Source organism: Melozone crissalis, unplaced genomic scaffold, assembly GCF_028551555.1.
Source record: "Melozone crissalis strain CALT ecotype California unplaced genomic scaffold, PUWL_Pcris_2 ptg000056l_1, whole genome shotgun sequence".
Taxonomy (NCBI): domain Eukaryota; kingdom Metazoa; phylum Chordata; class Aves; order Passeriformes; family Passerellidae; genus Melozone; species Melozone crissalis.
The window spans coordinates 5,209,423-5,226,467 of record NW_026535834.1 but is presented as its reverse complement, the minus strand read 5'-3'; the positions used below and the strand labels follow the sequence as shown (position 1 = coordinate 5,226,467).

The window sequence follows — 17,045 nt, the reverse complement described above, 5'->3', positions numbered from 1 at the left end:
GCAGTGGAAAGATTGTTTCTGGTATTGGAGTGGAACAGAGCGGGTTGTGGTCTGTTGTGCTGAGTTCTAGGTCATGTTTAGGCTCTCACTTTTCTGGATGAGAGTTCAGGTTGCCTTTCAGTAATCTAGGTCCAAGTAGTCTAATATTAGTCTAAAACCTCATAATTAGTTGTTGTAGCATTTGTTTTTGGACAGAGACTGAAGAGTATTTGTCTGTAGCAAAGAACAAATGAAAAGTAGTTCCTGGTGAGTTTTTTACAATATGTGGCATAAGGATGGCCTCAGTGCTGGGGCTGCTTGCAGAGATGAATGTTGGGCTGTGCTGGACCCACACAGTGTTACTAGGGAAAGCAAAAACTCCAGTTAGATGGGATTTATCCAGTACATGTAATAAGTGTTTTCTCAAGTGTCTGTACTCTGTTTTTTTCCTTTTCTCCTCTCTGTGTAGTGGTTTTTTTGTTTGCTTTCAGTAGACCATTGTCTTGAGGGGGTCTGGTCCTGCAAACAGTAATGAACAGGCTTTTTATTGACTGGTGATACCTGTGAGACTGTTCAAATAAGTTTATGGGGCTGAATCTGGGGCCTCCTTGAAGCCCACCAAATACTGAGGGTTTGAGACCTCAATTCCAGAGTGCCTGGAAGCCACTTCACCTCTCCCAGTAGTCACTGACTGAGGGATTAGGCCATTTTTTTCATAGAAAGATAGACCTAAACATATTCACATTTTGACACATTATATCTGAGAATGTACAAGCTGTGAGCTGTTGTTCAGCCACACGTTTTTAGCTTATCAATGATGAAGTCTTGAGTGTTAACATGCCTGTTAAATGGATATTTTGGGCACGTGAAAAGTGGCTTAATTGTATATTGTCAAAACCAAAGAACCTCTTTTGGCCTGAGCATTTAATATACCATTTAGCCTCACTTGAATCTGGTTTTGATAAAAGCTGCTGAGCAGAAATCACATGGGTTTGTCTTTCACTGCTCAGTGCTGTGAGGCAGGTGCTGGTGACAGTCTGAGCTGTCAGACTTGGTGCTCAGAGTGACAATTGCTGCCTCACTAGCAGAACCTAAACATACATTATCCTGTTAGTGCATTCACATCTTTGTGCAATTAAACTTATTATGTTTAAGCTGCCTCCTCTGTGTACGTTCCCACAGTTTTAACAGTTTATCTTTTAAAGCCTATGAGAATTTGAGTGAGATTTAATTCACCTGCACAGCCAGGGGCAGCAGTGGGGTGTGATTGTGTCTGTGTGGTTTAAGTGCAGCTGCCCTGAGCAGTGAGAGTGCTCCAGTCAGTATTGCCAAGGTCTTCAGCAACCAGATAAGAGGGCGTGACCAGCAGGAAATACTCCTTGGTGGGGGAGAGTCTTTGTTCCATGAGAACACTTTCAGATAAAAGGTGAAAATTGATCATCTTGGCATTCCCTTGCTTTAAAATTACTCAAGGGCTGGTCAGCAAGGAAGTTTCCTTGCACTGTTTGATAATACTGATTTCTGCCAAAACCCCAATATTTCACACCTATCTCAGTTCTATTGCTTGGAAGTTTTGCAGATGAATACTTGTCAGTTCTGGAAGCTGTAATATATATTGCTGTTAGGGTGATATTTTGGGGTTGTGTATTTTTTTGAGTAAGCATCTATGTCTCAAAACCATCTGAGTCATGTATTCTATTTTTTAATAGAGTTTTGAAGGCTCAGCATGTTGTAGTGGTTGAGATATGACACTAAGCATAAAGAGCCATTGAAATGCCTCCTGAAAGGAGGGGAAAATATTATATCCCCAGGATCACTGAATCAATTTACACATTTATTTATTCATGGTGATGGGCAATGCTTGTTTGCAAGCTCATTGGGGTGTGTTGATGGGTTCAGTTTTGGGGCTGGCATCCCCCTGCCCCAGTTAACTCAGGGCTGCTGTTGGTGGGGAGCAGGTGATGGTTCTGCTTCACCTGTACAGACAGGGCAGGTCTTGCTCTCTTGGGTTCAGTCATCTTGGGAATGTGGCACAATCTTTCTGCTTTCCATGACCACCTTCAGCACTTTTTTTCACGCAGGAATTTTGTTGAACTGGTTAAATTTGTGCATTGGGTTCAGGTTGTGCTGTAATGGGTGTCACCAAACTCGTTTTACAGGGGTTTCCAAGGAAAACACCCACTGTGGTGTTTTCTGCCCTGGGTAGGCTGTAAATGGCTTTTTCTGTTGAGCTGCAGTTGCTTTTCAGGTACCTGAGTTGCACAATGGCACTGACTCATGGACCACAGCCCCTGTCCCTAACTGGATTCTTTTGAGGCTTTAATTGTTGTGTGCAATAACCAGGGTGCAATCTTCAGTATCTACAAGCAATCCATCTTTTCCTTGTCTTTGGATCCCTTTTGTTTTATTTTTACCAGTGAACTTGGCTCATGGGCTTTGTGGGAGCAGGAAAGGTGATCACTTTTCTGTAGCATCCTAATGTTTCTTGGAGAAAATAATGGGAAACTATGGGATGCCTTACACATCTCTCCAAAATGTTGCATGTGGTTTTAGGGGGTGGAAGCAGCATGAGTTGCCCTTTAAAATTGAAAGTTAAGGAAGTAGCTGAAGTTCACAGGAATCTGAGAGCTTTAGAGAAATTAACAAAAATGTGGTATAAATAGCAGGAATATGAAATAGCATCATAAAATGGTGAGAGTAGATTTTCAATGTGGTATCACCTTAGAGAGTAATTTTTGGGTAGAGAAAATGAAATATTTTGCACATGCAGCTTGCTTTGGTCAAGAAAGCTGGAGGTGGGCAGTGTTACATGGGTACCCCAAAATGTCAGGAATTGGAGGGGTCATTACTTTCTGAAAAACTCATCCTTTGCGGTATTTTGTGTCTTCACTGGATCTCCCAATTATTGGTCATCATGGATTTTGCTAGTGGCTATTGTGTTCTGGAAGGATCAACACAATCAAAAAATCACATGTAAAATAGATGTATTGGTTTTTAATTTGTTTTTCAAGTGGGTGGTTGTGAAAAAATCCTTTTCATTATTGTGTACAGCTTACAATTTGATTGAGATTCAGAGCATAAAAAGCATGAAATCCTGAATTTCAAACTTCCTTGAGCTGTGTACTCAGGGTTGTTCTCCCCTGATTTGTTTTAATTTGACTGCTTTAGTGGCACTAGATAATATCAAGCATTTATTGTGTGTGATTTATATGGATAGGGAAAATACCATACACACTTTCTCAGGCCAGGAACAATGTTCTTTACACATGGCATTTAATACAGTTGTGAGCCTAAATAAATGCTGCTTTTGAATATGTGCACAGCTCCTGTGTAATTATGGAGCAGTGTGGTTTATTAGGAGAGAACATGCAGCATTGTGGAGTGCTCCTCAGCTGATGGTTGGATAAAACAGATCAGCTCAAATATTGTCTGGAACTGATCCTCTGAATTCTGGGCCAGATTTCCTTTCCCTTACTTGTTTTCAGTGGCTCTGGTTAGTCAGGGGGAGCGGTGGGCTCTGGTGGCACAAAGCTCAGGGATGTAGCCATGGATAATGGTGGGGTTTGGTTGTCTGTGTGATATTTACAGCTGAAGTACTGAATGGAAATGGAGAACTCTTGTCTTTTCCGTTAACATTACACAGAGATAGGAATGAACAAAAATACTCTGCAAAATGAGTAAGTTAGACCAGTCCCACAGAGGATGCCAGGTGGGGTTTATGCTAAAACAGGCATTCAAAAATACTCTTCCAGGCTATTTCCACACATAAAAACAAGGCACACACAAAATCCCAACAATCTGTGCTCTGAATGTTCTGTACAAGGGAGGAACTTCACATAATGAAGAACAGATCTGTGGATATTTATCTGACTTCAGATCATTTGACAACAATTTGATCATGATCATCTCACCAGTGTGGGGAGGCAGCTGTGTGTCCTCCTCCCTCCTGTCCCAGCATCTGCACCCTCTGCTGAGGAACTTCACTGGGGTGTTCTGCTTTGTGTGGTTTGTGGCAGAATGGGTACTGAGAGAAATGCTAACAAGAACAGAATGTATTTTGTTACAACTTTTTTCCTTTCATCTTTTTGATCCTCTGTTAATACGAGTTGTCTCGCTTCTGCTCCCTCTGTGCAACTGATTCTCCTCGTTGCTTTTCCTACTAACAAACACTGAAGGAATAAATTTGCATCACAAGTTTTTATTGTGATAATATTCTTTGAAATGTGCTGCAACTCTGAGAGGACAGCTCGTGTTTTGTCTTTGCAATGGTGAGTAATGTGTTTGCTCACTTTGTCCTTTGTGTTTGATAACCTGGGAAGCTCCCTCCAAATTCACTGGGGTAGGGCTGGGTTTTTATTCCCCACAATCTGTAGGAAATGATTGAGATGCCAACACAACTAATGAAGGCCTGATATGTTCTCCTTATTTTTAATACCTAAAAGTAACTGCATTGAATATGACCTGACAGTTTAGCTTCAAAAAGTTTGCATGACATTCATCAAGAGGTTTAATATCTAGAATAGCAGTTGCCATTTATTTTTGAGCTTGAAGAAAAAACCATTTTTTAAAAATTATTAGATTTAAAATGCAAAATAAGAGTTCCCTACCATGCTTTAAGTAGGTCAGGATTTCTGCCACCCTTAAAAAGGAAATTGAAACCTGACCTGCTCAATGACCAGGGTGGGATGGGGGAAGGAGGTTTTGGTGTGTTTTTCCTTTTTCTTTTTTTCTTTTTTTGTTTCTAATAAGTCAAAATATATTTGTTTTTTGAGATTTGTTTCACTGGCCACGTGTCGCATATTGTAGGGTATTTCAAGACATCCCTGAAATATTTATCATGCTGTGTCCCACCAAGAATGTAATGTTAAGGTCTCCACTGTTTATGAAGCACAGTCTATATTTTATCTCATGCTGAGAAAAGATGTGATAATGGTTGTTTTGGGATTATGTGAAAATGAAGTGAGGAATGACCCTTAAAAATTGGTAGGAAATGGGAGATTCCCAAATGAGACCAGGGAGGTGGGGAAACAGAATTGCTGCTCTGGGGTTTTTCTAATGAATATTGTCCTTGCACTTAGAATGGGGAAAATTAAGATTAGGAAGAGAAAGAAGCATTTAAAGGAAGTGCCATAAAAATCTGTGGGCTGCAGAAATGAAAGCTGACCCTGTAATTTGGGGCACTTGTGTGTGTCAGTGGTGCAGTTGCAGGGAGTGCAGGCACAGAGCCTGGGAAGGTGCCTGGGATGCTGAAGATCAGCAGTGGATCAGAGGTGCTGGGATGTAAATGAGCTTCAGCACCAGGTGGCACAGCCACCCCTGAATGAGACACCCATGCCACCAGGAAATGCTTTACTTGGTTTTGGGCTCATTCTTTACACTTCTTTAACTTAAGGTTAAAAAAGAAAGTAGATTTGCCAAAGCATTTCTTTTAAAAACATACTTGCCTAGGCTTATTTCTTGAAGGATTGAGTCTGAGTTTGGATGAAAGATGGCAATAAAGTGTTACTGGTTGCATCTTTTGTTTTTCTGCATCTTACTGTTCAGAATAATTTGGGCTCTGCTCTGTGAGGTACTAAAGGAGTTCATAGAGATCATTGTTCCTTCTCTGGTGTCCAGCTATTCAAATTGCAATAGTAAAGCCAACAGAGATTTAGCAAGTCATTCTAAATGGTGCTTTAGGGCAGGGAATAAATAATGTCCTAATCAACTGAAATTCAGTAGGGAATGGTGATATGATGTAAAATTTAAATATATCTTCATTGGTCCAGAAAAACCATGTGATCTCAACAGCAAAAATACTACTGAGTCTTTGTAGTATTCAAAGGCTGCTGGGGCTTTTGGTGTCACTGAAAGGCAGCAGCCTTGGAAAGCACCAGGTTCCCTGAGCCTGTGTTGGACTGGAGAGGAGTGGAAGATGATTTGTTGAGTCATGACCACCACCTTGTGCTGCAGAAAGGATTTTTTACAGTAGAATGTATCAGGATTTTTGCTAGTAGAATATATCTCCATGACAAATTGCATGTTCTGTCTGAAGTAGGACAAGCTGGGGATTCTCACTCCAGGTTCTTTGTGTGTTGTATTGGCTATTAAGGACAAGCAGAATGGTGTGATTTTACCTTTTCTCTTTCAACCATGTAAAAAATTGATACAAGTGAATCCAAGTGAAGTGAATTGGGTTTCTGACATATATGTGTTATGGGTTATGCCAGATAAGAGAAATTTCTTGCTTTTTGATAGAAGAATTTTAATCTCTGTTGAATTTGGGAAGACTTCTTTAGACTGAAGGCTGAGAGTGATTACTGTTAAGAGCAGAAGGAGCAGATGATTGAATACTGAAAAAAAAATTTAAAGGAAGACAAGCATAGCCCAGATGTTCTAAGATGCACATAGTTTTAGCTTTTCTCTCTCTTTTTTATTTTTCTTCCTAAACTATTACTGTTTCAGGTTTCAGTCATTAGAGCACATAACCAGGACTGTAGATATGAGTGGAGACATCATCTCTACCAAATCTGGTTACCTATTGAAGACTATCAGGTCATCAAATCCTCCTCTTGATAACTTACAAAACTTTTTAAAACTAGTAATGTTAATTTTTTCAAACTATTTTTTTGTCCTGTTACTCCTGTTGATTCTGATTCCAGACCCCCTCTGATGTGAAAAATACAATTTCCAGTAAGAATGATGAAAAATACAATTTCCAGTAAGACTGATGAAAAATACAATTTCCAGTAAGAAGTTCTACTCTATTAGTTGGACTTCTTATAGTTGAGTAGCTTTTTCGGCTGTTTTTCCTGAAAAGCCAATCCTCCTAATCCTGTGGTTATCCAGTTGCCTTTTTGTGCATTCATAGGATGAGCTCATCTGGTTTGAGTGTCATTGACCAGAACCACACTGATCACTTCAGGTTAAACCTCACATCCTGCTGGGGACTGAAACACCAGCAGCTCTTCTGCTGCCACCCTGGGTTCCATGAGCCTGTTCCTGACTGTCCCACATGGCAGGGGGACCATGAGGTGTTATTTAATTGGTTTAGGGCTGTCATTTTCTCTGCTTGCTGCTCTTTAAGTGATGAGCTCCCAGTGGCTCTGTGACTTGGTTCAAATACATGAATTAATTCATTTTTTTTCAGTTGCGTTGCTTTCTGTTTCTGTTGTGGAAGGGCTTGGCTATAAAGTAACCTTGTGTGCTTTGTGTAAAGTATTCTGAAAAAATTTGTCACGGTCTTTTGGCTGTCTTAGTTTTAGAAAGTCTAAAAAATAGTATTTACCCTCAGTCTGCTACCCTGTGTATTATTGCATGGCTTGTGTTTTAACTGTTCATTGACTCAGCTTTTTAGAGGTGTGTTGATCAAGCAACTTGTTGGGTATGCTGAAATAATAATGATGGACACTTTTTGGGTCTTATTTCTCTCTCCTTATACTTTTGGTTCAAGATAAACACACTTCCCCTCAAACCACAACACTGAGTATGCTCCAAAAGCTTTGGAGGAGGGAAGGAGAAATTCCAATAAACAGAGAGAAGAGCAGCTTTTTATGGCCTCCCACCCAATGGAAATCCCTGGGATCTCAGTTCAGGGATCTTGTTCAAACTGTAACCTGCCTGTGTGGTGCACCCAATGGGAGAGTTTATCTGGTGAAAAATAACCCCAAAATAACTGTGTGGCTGCACAAATGTTGTCCTGGCCTGAGGGAAAGGACAGCAGGGGAAGGACAGTGCTCAGCAGTGAGGTTACAGCAGCTTCTCTGGTGTTGCTGCTGATTTAACATGCAGGGATACACTTCTGCTGTTCCCAAGCTGAATACATAAACTCAGGCTTGTTGGGACTTCTGCTGCTTATCAGAATGGCAGATGATGTCTTAACCTTTGAGTTTGGCCCTTCATTTGTAATTAAATAAAAAGAAACACTTGATTTTATTGTATCATAAACCAAGATTTATGCAGGAGCTCCCACTTGGTCATGGCAACTTGTTCTTTCAGTCACTTCAAACCAAGCAAGTTTAGTGGTAGGGAGGATATAATTTTGTTACATTTTGTTTTTTGAGCACTGATAGGGGTTTCAGAGCTATCCAGGACGTGGCTGATGCAGTTATTGCTCCACCAGGCTGTTTTTTCAGTTGTTTTTAATTGTGTGTGCGTACACCCACACTGTCTCTGTATTTGAATAGCTTGAGGAAACTGGACTGTGTACTTTTCATGCTTCAAGTCAAACACAAGTCTCTGCTCTTGGCAGGAATCTGGCTTAGTTCCTCCCAATACCCAGGAGAGATGAGCCAACATTTGTAGATCACTCAACAGTATTTTTGTGAAAGATGGGTCAAGATTCTGATTTTTGAGAGATTTTTCAAGCCTTGCATGTTTCCCATTGAGACCCCAAACCACTGCTGTATTTTGAAAGACCTTGGTCATATGCCTGGCTCTCTGACAGATGTGTCTTATCAATTTTATCTTCCTACTCTGAGATTAGACATGAAATATGGGAGTGTCTCGTGACAAGCCTCAGTAATGTGGTCAGGATATCCCATCATGCCACAAATACCTTTTAATGTTTTTCCCCTTTTACCATAAAGCCACATTTCCTTGTCTTGTTCCCACATGCTGTTGTTGCACTGTTAAAATGTGTTGAAAATACAGGACAGAAGGTAGAAGTCTTGTTTCAGTAAAAGATTTCACATAAAAGATTTGTTGTGACTATTTTGGGACCCCCAAGTGTTTATTTTTTATTTTCTATGTTTTAGTTTTTTTCCATGTGATTTCTGGTTTGTGTAGGTGTTTGGTGTGATAATGCTTAGAGTACTTGGTACAGTAAGATCTGTCAGCTCAGCCACATGGTGCAGGACTTTCTCATGAGGGAAGAAATGGATATGAAGGGAGACGGGGGCAACATTTCTGGTGTGAGATCTCACACTTGTTAGTGGCAAATATGTTTGTCCTGTGAGACAATGGGTGACGTGGAGCTGGATTGTGTCTCAAAAGGTGCAGTCTTGGCAATTTGGACAGGCCTGGGAGATTTCATAATTGTGACTTAAGTTCAGGTGTGCTGTGGGTAGCTGTTGATCCTGATAAACATTTTAATTTGATGTTTGCTGAGAACTCTGAAGACTTGCAAAGTTCTCACTGAAGGAGAATAAAGCACAATAGCAAAGGTTATTGACGCAGCTGAATTATTATTTTAGTGCATGTGTTTGCCCAGTAGACCATAATGGATTTGGAGTAGTTGTTCTGGTACACTGAGTAAATTCTGGGTCGGTTTTGGTGTGCCTAGTCATTGTGAAAGCACTTATTTCTCAATGCCACACAGCTGCTCTTGGAGTGTCAGGAATGGCCTGTCAAGTGCTGGCCTGTTGTTTGGCCAAAGTGGCAGAATGGTGCTGTAAGACACGTTTTTGTGATTGTGTCCTTAACTGACTAGGCAGCACTATGTCAGGAAAAAACACTTTATTTAAATACTCATAGAAATATTTTTTCTGTACTATCTAGAGTTAATAACTTAAAAGCTTCTCTAATTTTTTTTCCCTAGGGAAAAAAGAAAGGCTCATCTGTACTGGATAAAAGTGATTTAAGTTTTAGCTTGCTGCAAATTCTCTTGTCAGGTCCAAGCCCCTTGAAATGGTTTTGTAGTAGAGATGTTGAAACACGATGGGTGGTGGAAATATTTATTATTAATTGACTCAGTATGTCTTTTTTTTCCCCTTTAGAAATACCAGTCAGTCAGGGCTGTTGTTCAGCCACTACCTGGTCTGCTTTATTTCTGGTGCAGCTGAGAGGAGCTGGTCTGTATAGCAGAGTATGTACATGGGAGTTTGGAAAATAAAGGTTAACTGTGCCTGGATGTCTCCTAAATTTTTGAGATGTCTGGGCTCATTTAACCTCCTCTTTTCTGCAATGTGGAGCAGAACTTGTCTGACAAAACCAAAATGAAACAGAAGTGGTGTGCGTGCATCCTTTTCCCAAAAGATATAAACAATCTAGAAGGAGGATTGTGTTCTCAGGAGCTTGGCAGATGATGCTGAGAATTGACATAACACAGATAGAGGCAGAGCACCAGAGTCTCTTTTTGCTTTGTTGCTTAAAGGAGGGAGTTCAGATCAGCTCTCTGGAGTCCTGGTTTGAAAAAAAAATGAAATGTTAGCAAAGCAATCTCTGAGATTTTGTGTCACACTGTGACTGGGCTGAAGAGAAGGGAGCTGCAGATCACTGCAGATAGCTTATCAGCAGTGTTTAAAACCCAAAATTCTCATCTGAATCTGATAGAGTTGTGGTTCCTGCCTGAAAGCTGTGTCCTGTTGCCATGACGAACTGCAGTCTCTGCATGGCACAGGGGTTCCTGTGAGACCTGTTTGTTTACTAGTTGAAGACAAGGCCCATTGTGTGGGTTTTTTGGGCCAATTAAGGTTTTGAGATCATTGTGAAGTTGTCTCCTCACAAGGTAAGGAGAGCAAAATCCCCTCTGATAGAACTTTACAGAATCTGGACAGGATTCTTCCTTCTCCCAACTCCCTCTTGTATCTGGCAGTCAGGGAAGACATGGCCCTAAAAACACAGGCAGCAGCTACTGCAAGTACCTGAATAAGGATTTATGGATTCCTGAAGCTGAGGTGTGAAAAGGAAAAGCCTGATTTTTATCCCTAACTCCCTACTGATCTCTTAAGCTCCTTTATTCTGAGGCTCTCAGAGGTGCTTGGCGTCACCGAAGTAGAACTTTTCTTTCCTCTGATTTTGCTCCCTGTCCTGTAGCATGGCAAAAAATGGTTTTATCTGGGTTCTTATGGATCTCAGAGGTCATGGCTGCTGCAGACTCCAGGAAGAACCTGTGTTTGTGGGTCCATCAGCCCAGAAAATGAAGCTGCAGTGGCCAGCTGCAAGTCATTGATGAGCTCTTGGCTGCTCCGCAGAAACCACTGTGACTTGTTAAATGTACTGAGGGCTGTGAAATAAACAGGTTTGACAGCTGCTCTCCCCAGATTGGGCTGTTCTTGTCTCAGTTCAAGAATCTCTGCTTGACAATATCAAATTGTCTAATCCAAGCTAAGCAAGAAGCCCAGGAATGTTTCTAGAAGCATCTTTGATTTAAAAAACTAGATGTCATTCTGTAAGCTTTCTCATGCGTGTGTTTTCTGTTTTTTAATATTCCCTCCCCATAAATCAAATCATTCCACTTCTATAAGTAAATTTCCCTCTGACATTGATATTGAGGAACAAATGGAAGCATCATTTTTGCTGATTCTCTCCACTCCTGTTGTTTGTGGTTCAAGTCTTGGCTATGTATTCAAGACTGCATTATTATTTTTTAATCTAAACTATTTCTTCCATAGTAGAGAGGATTGTTTTGTTACTTGAAATTACAGAAACATCTTGGTTATAAAAGCTGAAGAAAGAGAAGCTTAGAAGTTCTAAGTGTTTGATACTGTTTAATGAGTCTACTAAAAATAGGCTTTGTAAAGAAGGTAGCAACTCATTCTGTAATACTCCTAGTCAACAGCAAAAGCCATAAAGTTTTTTTTTACTGAAATGATTAATGGCTGCATATCTAAAGTTCTGCAAATTTTTGTAATGCTCAGCAGAATCTATAATTTTGAGAGAATATCTTGTGTTCCTGCTTGTGGAAAGAGCTGTTCTTTAATCTGTTTTGTTTGCTGCCTTGCCAGCCAAGCTAAAAAAGTGAGCAGCACCATCAAGCTGTGCTAATGGTGTGAGCCATTTCCATCCTCCAGCATCCCAGATTCCTTGTCTGCCATCATCCCTGCATGCAGTGAGTGTGTGCATGTGTCAGGAATGCAGCATTGGGCACCAGTCCTGTACCCTCTGAAGACACTCTGTCCAAAACAAACACTCAGTTCCCTGTCAGTGTAATTTAGTTGATAAATATCTTAACAGCTTTCTGGGGAGGAACCTCTGCTTGTGTTCTGCAATGTACCAAAAGCATTTTTAGTGATCCTGAAGTTCTTGGACATGAGGGCCTGTAGTGCTGTTTGTGCTTTGATGGTGCCAGACCATGTAGATGCTTTATTGTTTGCTTCCCCCAAAAATGTGGTGTGATAGACTGCTCAGAGACTGGGCCTTTTGTTTAATATTTTATGGGGATTAAAGAGAAGAACAACAGATAAAACCACTGTCCATGAAATGAAAATGAGCATTCTAATGTTTATTGGTGTTAAAGACCAGGACACTTCATTGTTCCTGCTTGGCGTTACTGATAGCTGTCCCTGTTGTATGTCCATGGGTAAATCCTTGGGCATTTTCTGTTCGTATCTTCATCATGATCACATGTTCTCAAGGTACAAACTCCAGTCCAAAAGGAAATGATTTGGTGAGTGTGTGAATTAGAACACAGATTGCAGGAGAAGCAGCAGCATCACACCATTTGTTTAGCTCTCATGTGAAGCTGTTGTCTTCAGACAAACTCAGTATTGAGCAAATGTATGGATATGATTTTTAAAAATACGAACATTTGTCTTTGTTACTTTATATATGTAGCATATCTGCATACATAATACACATGCAAATGCAAAATTGCCTTTTAAGGCTCCTTATTTAGGAAAGCACAGGGCCATTTGTTTTAGCCCTGATTTGAAGGTGAGTTAAGGAGGTGCTTTGGTGCTTTGCTCATTTGGAGAAAGCCACATATAATGTGTTGGCCAGTGAAAGATGTACAGAATGGTGTGCTGCTTCCATTGTCAGCTGTCCTTACAGTAAGGCCTGTGGGGAAGAGTTGGACTTGGAAAGAAAAGGAAGAATCTCCTGAAATGATGTGGTTTGAGGAGCTCTGTAATACCAGCTGTGGTGTTGGGGTTGTCCCTCTGTGCTATTGAATAAGTTTCTTTGACTTTGAAGTCACAGAAATTGCTACATATTTTAATAACTAGCTAACTAAATAATCCAAGTGGAAGAAAAAAGATGTATTTTTGAATTTTACAGTTCAAGATAATTTTTTCTCAAGTCACATTTTGAAATCTTTATTTGAAGATGTGAAAGAATTCATTAAATCCACCTTTATAACAATGTGCCTCCGTGGTGATGACACATGCTCTGACATTAGTAGTCTGCAGTGAAACCAAAAGGAATTCCTTGGAGCAGGGTTGGGCAAGTGGCTTTTTTCCCTTCCTCAAGAATCAGATGGAAATGTGTGCCCCAACATTGCCATTGGTGGCAGAGTGGCTGCTGTTTGTGGGAACAAGGATGACAGATTTGTTGGGAAGGAAGTTTGGGATCTGTGTGAATTATTTCTGTCTGGAGATGGGAGAGGAGGCAGGACATGGTCTGAGTCCAGCTCTGCCCTTGACTTGTCCCATGCAGCCCCCTTTGAATTCAGAGGGAATTATCTCCAAATAAATATCAGGGTGGATGCGCACGAGTGAGTGAGAATGCAATCACCTGATGTGGGATCCCCATAGTGAGGTGTTGACTCATCTTTTCATGTGTGGAAAGCTATTCTGCAGCCTTAGGAGCAGTGCTTTCAGCTGGGGAAGGCATGGAAGCACTTGTGTGAAGTGCTTTTCCAAGGAGGGATTTTTTCCACAGTCAAGTCCTGTGCAAACTTGAAGTGCCTTTGATTTAGGGAAGGGGGGAGTGAAGCAGTTTCAGGTGCTGCTGTCTGTGAATGACACCCTGCACATGGAGCCCCTGTTCTGTTGGTCCTCAGGCAATACTGTGATAAAAAACAATGCAAACACCTGCACTTGGATCCACCTGCTGAGCTCTGTCTCTTTGCTCCCTGTTCTGTAACTTCGGGAGAAGGAGGCAGGGACTTTTCTGTGCTTTGGCTGCTGTGTTGAGAGGCACAAACAGCCAGAGCTGCCAGAACAGAGACAGTGAAGCTGTCCTTGTGTTGGGTTCCTGCGTGCACAGACAGGTTGGGGGAGGCAGGAGAAATCCCTTTCCCTGCCTTGCCTGCTCTCTTGCATTTACTCTTGCTCCTCCTGTTGTGGGGACATAAATTGCTTTCGTTATATTAACATGATATTTATTTCTCATTATTTTATTGAGTTCATGTCCCAGCAGCTTCTAAATTTCAGGCTTAGTGTGCTAATGAAGTTTAATTGTTCCCTACCCAGATAATTTGTACTTATAAATACACTTTGTTTTTTAACTAAAGGAATTCTGGGGCAGGAAAATGCCCAAGTTAATTCAAGGTTTGCTCTTTAACATTTGCAGCTGCTGTGCAAAATGCAGGCTGAAGCTGTAGTTATCTGTGTTAGCAACAACAAAAAAATTGCCTTTTTTTTTTTTTTTTAAATTGTGAGATACAATTGTGTTTGTTTTGCACTTTCTAATCTTGAAAACAGAAGCTGGGCAGAACTGGTTGGCTCTCCTCACCTCTGCTTCTGTAAGGACTGGAACCAGTTTAGTTGGGGACAGGTCAGCAGTGTGAAAGTTTTGTTTAAGATCTTTCTCAACTATGTCAGTGTTGTTTCTCTTAACTTGTTTAGCTTTTTTGTGCTGGGTTTGTGAAGGTAAAACATGGCTTAGCCCTTAATGTACAACTGTTTTGGCTTCAATCTAACAAAGCTATAAATAGGCTCCCCTTTGCCTCCCTAGCAGTAGGAAATGACTGCAGCAGGTGTTGTCCTCTGCTAGAAATTTGCACATTATTACTACCCAAGTACTTTTTTCTTAAAATCAGCTTTTTTGTTACGTGTTCTTCCTTTAATAAATGCCAACTGACGGGTCAGCAAGTATCTTGTTAAAATCTGAAGTCTTCATTAGGTCAAAAGAAATAAAACCAGAAAGGTATTTTTGTTTTATTTCTGTGCAGCCTCTGTGTAAAGTTTATTTTACATGCAATTTAAAAAAGTATTACCAGAAGGCACAGGAGAGCTGCATAAAGCTGACTGAAATGGTTTTTATTCTTTTGGCTTTGCTGGGCTGGATTTTAACTCAGGTTTGTAGCAGTTCCTCTGTGATAGGACTGGCAGATGCTTGGAAGTCTGCAGGCAAGATTTGTGTCCATGCTTGGATTGAGTTCTCCTTGCACTGCAGCATCAAGAAAATAAACAGGGTTTTTGTGCAATGAGGTCATGCCTAGAGTAAATCAGGATCTTGCAGTCTGGTCCATGTGAAATGGGTTTGCTGTGTCAGTAACAGCTTCCCCTTGATCCAGACCCCATCATTTGGTGCTTGGTCCCAGCAGAGAGCTGGGGATGTTTGGGCAGGGAGAATCAGAATCCATGTTTGTGCTGCTGAGCCTGTTCTGCTCAGGAGGGAGGAGAGCCTTGGCCCCCTGCCCCTGTGGGTGCTGCAGGAGGAGTGAAACCAGGGCAGATGTGCTGTGCCAACAGCAAAAGGGGGCACGCTCCTGTGTTTCAGTTCTGTTTAACACTCTGTGCCTTTGCACCCCTTCCTTTGTCCCACAGGTGTGAGAGCTGTGTGGAGCTGCTGTTTGTGAGAGGGGCTGGCAACTGCCACGAGTGTGACACCCCCCTGAGGAAGAGCAACTTCAGGGTGCAGCTCTTTGAGGACCCTGCTGTCGACAAGGAAGTGGAAATCCGGAAGAAAGTGCTGAAAATGTGGGTGCCACCATTTAAAATAACAGAAAGTGGATGTATTTCATGCATCAAAAGTTTTAAGATTTGACTTGTTCAGTAGTACAGAGGAGATTTTAATTTTTTTTAAGTGACAAACCATAAAAGTTGACTCCATTTATCATGGAGGGATTTCAGAGAATCTGATTTTGTGCAACAATTGAGAGCTGAATTCTCAATTTAGCCTTGAGGGATTCCTGCTTAGCATTAGAAAATGTTGAGTGTTTCTATGTGGCCTTCTTTGGCAAAGACTTGGCTCCAAAATGGAGATGATTAGATATTGAGGGGGTGAACATGGCAGCAGAGCCAGAAACAGGACCTTGATTGTTCTGTTCCCTGGGGACCTGTTCTGAGAGTTGAAGGCCAATTCCCTTCAAAATCAAAATGGGCAAAAGAGAGTTCACATGGTTTTTTGCTTCACACAGCAATTGTTAGTGGAAGTGGTTCCTTGCAAGCCTGGTGTTACCAGTCTGTCATGCAGATTTGAAAGCTCTTAAAATTGAGATAAATGAGGTCTGAGATTGCATCTCACTCCTTGTGGCCAGTAAAGCAGCATTTTATAAGGAAAATATGGGAGCCAGTTGATGTTTTAATAGAAGAAAATCTGATAAATGTAACAACCCAGAGAGAGCTGTGTGTGCCGAAGTGAACTTACAGGTAAATTATAAGCTTGTCAGCCTTTATCTAAAACTTGGGACAATAGTAAATGAATCATATGTTGATGAAAGTGTGCCACTGAATACCAAGCATGGGAAGCAGTATTTTGATGTTGGATTTTAAAGTCTATTGAAGTTAACAGAAGTCAAACTGGAATAAGTCAATTAAACATGGAATAAAGTTTAGTTAGAAGAGAAAATGCTGGAAAATTCTTGGCCTACTGGGGTTTGCCAGATTAGTTTTTAGGAGGCAGAAAAAATGCCCTCAAATTGGAACATGGCCTCAGTTGGGATTTTTGTATTCCTGAGTGTCACACTCCACAGATCAGACAGAATCTCAGCTTTATATTTTCTTGGGAAGATAGTCTGCCTGTCTTGGCTTTCAGAAGCTGCCCATGTTCTAAGCCAGTTGTCCCTTCATCTTTTTACTTTCTCCAGCTCTGAAGAGGTGAATGTGAGTGCTGGAATGGCCTATTGATATGAGATGAGATAATTGTGTAGCATTTTCAGTTTGCTGCTGACAAATGCTGTCTGTTGTTGGCACAAAGCCAAAATCCCTTTTCTGATTGTTCTAGAAAAGCTTTTTATTTTTTGTTCTCTGTGGGTGTTGCTGTTGTCTCTGCCTTTGTTAAGAGGCTGACTGGGAGTTACTCTGTCTTGGCCTCTGTGCTCATGTTTACCTGTAACCCTGGAAAAGGAATTGGCAAACAATAGGCAAAGATAGCAGAGATTTCTTCCAGGTTCCTCCTTTCCTTTGGAGCAGGCACTTCTGTCTCCCAGTGAAGATTCTGGTCAGTTTGGGAGTCACAAAGCACACAGCAGATAAAAGTAGATCAATGCTTAATCAGCTTGCAGCAAAAGCTTTGTTGAATGGAAATTGCTTCTTTCTGTG

General features: G+C 41.1%; 1 protein-coding gene across 1 annotated transcript in view; it reads left to right on the top strand.

The window, feature by feature from the left end:
• MNAT1 (MNAT1 component of CDK activating kinase) overlaps window positions 1–17,045 on the top strand; it is a 118,903-nt gene that overhangs the window by 18,805 nt on the left and 83,053 nt on the right. Inside the window, exon 2 of the mRNA XM_054286765.1 lies at window positions 15,330–15,482. Within this exon, the coding sequence (XP_054142740.1) occupies window positions 15,330–15,482 (153 nt within the window). The remainder of the gene's footprint in view (window positions 1–15,329; window positions 15,483–17,045) is intronic.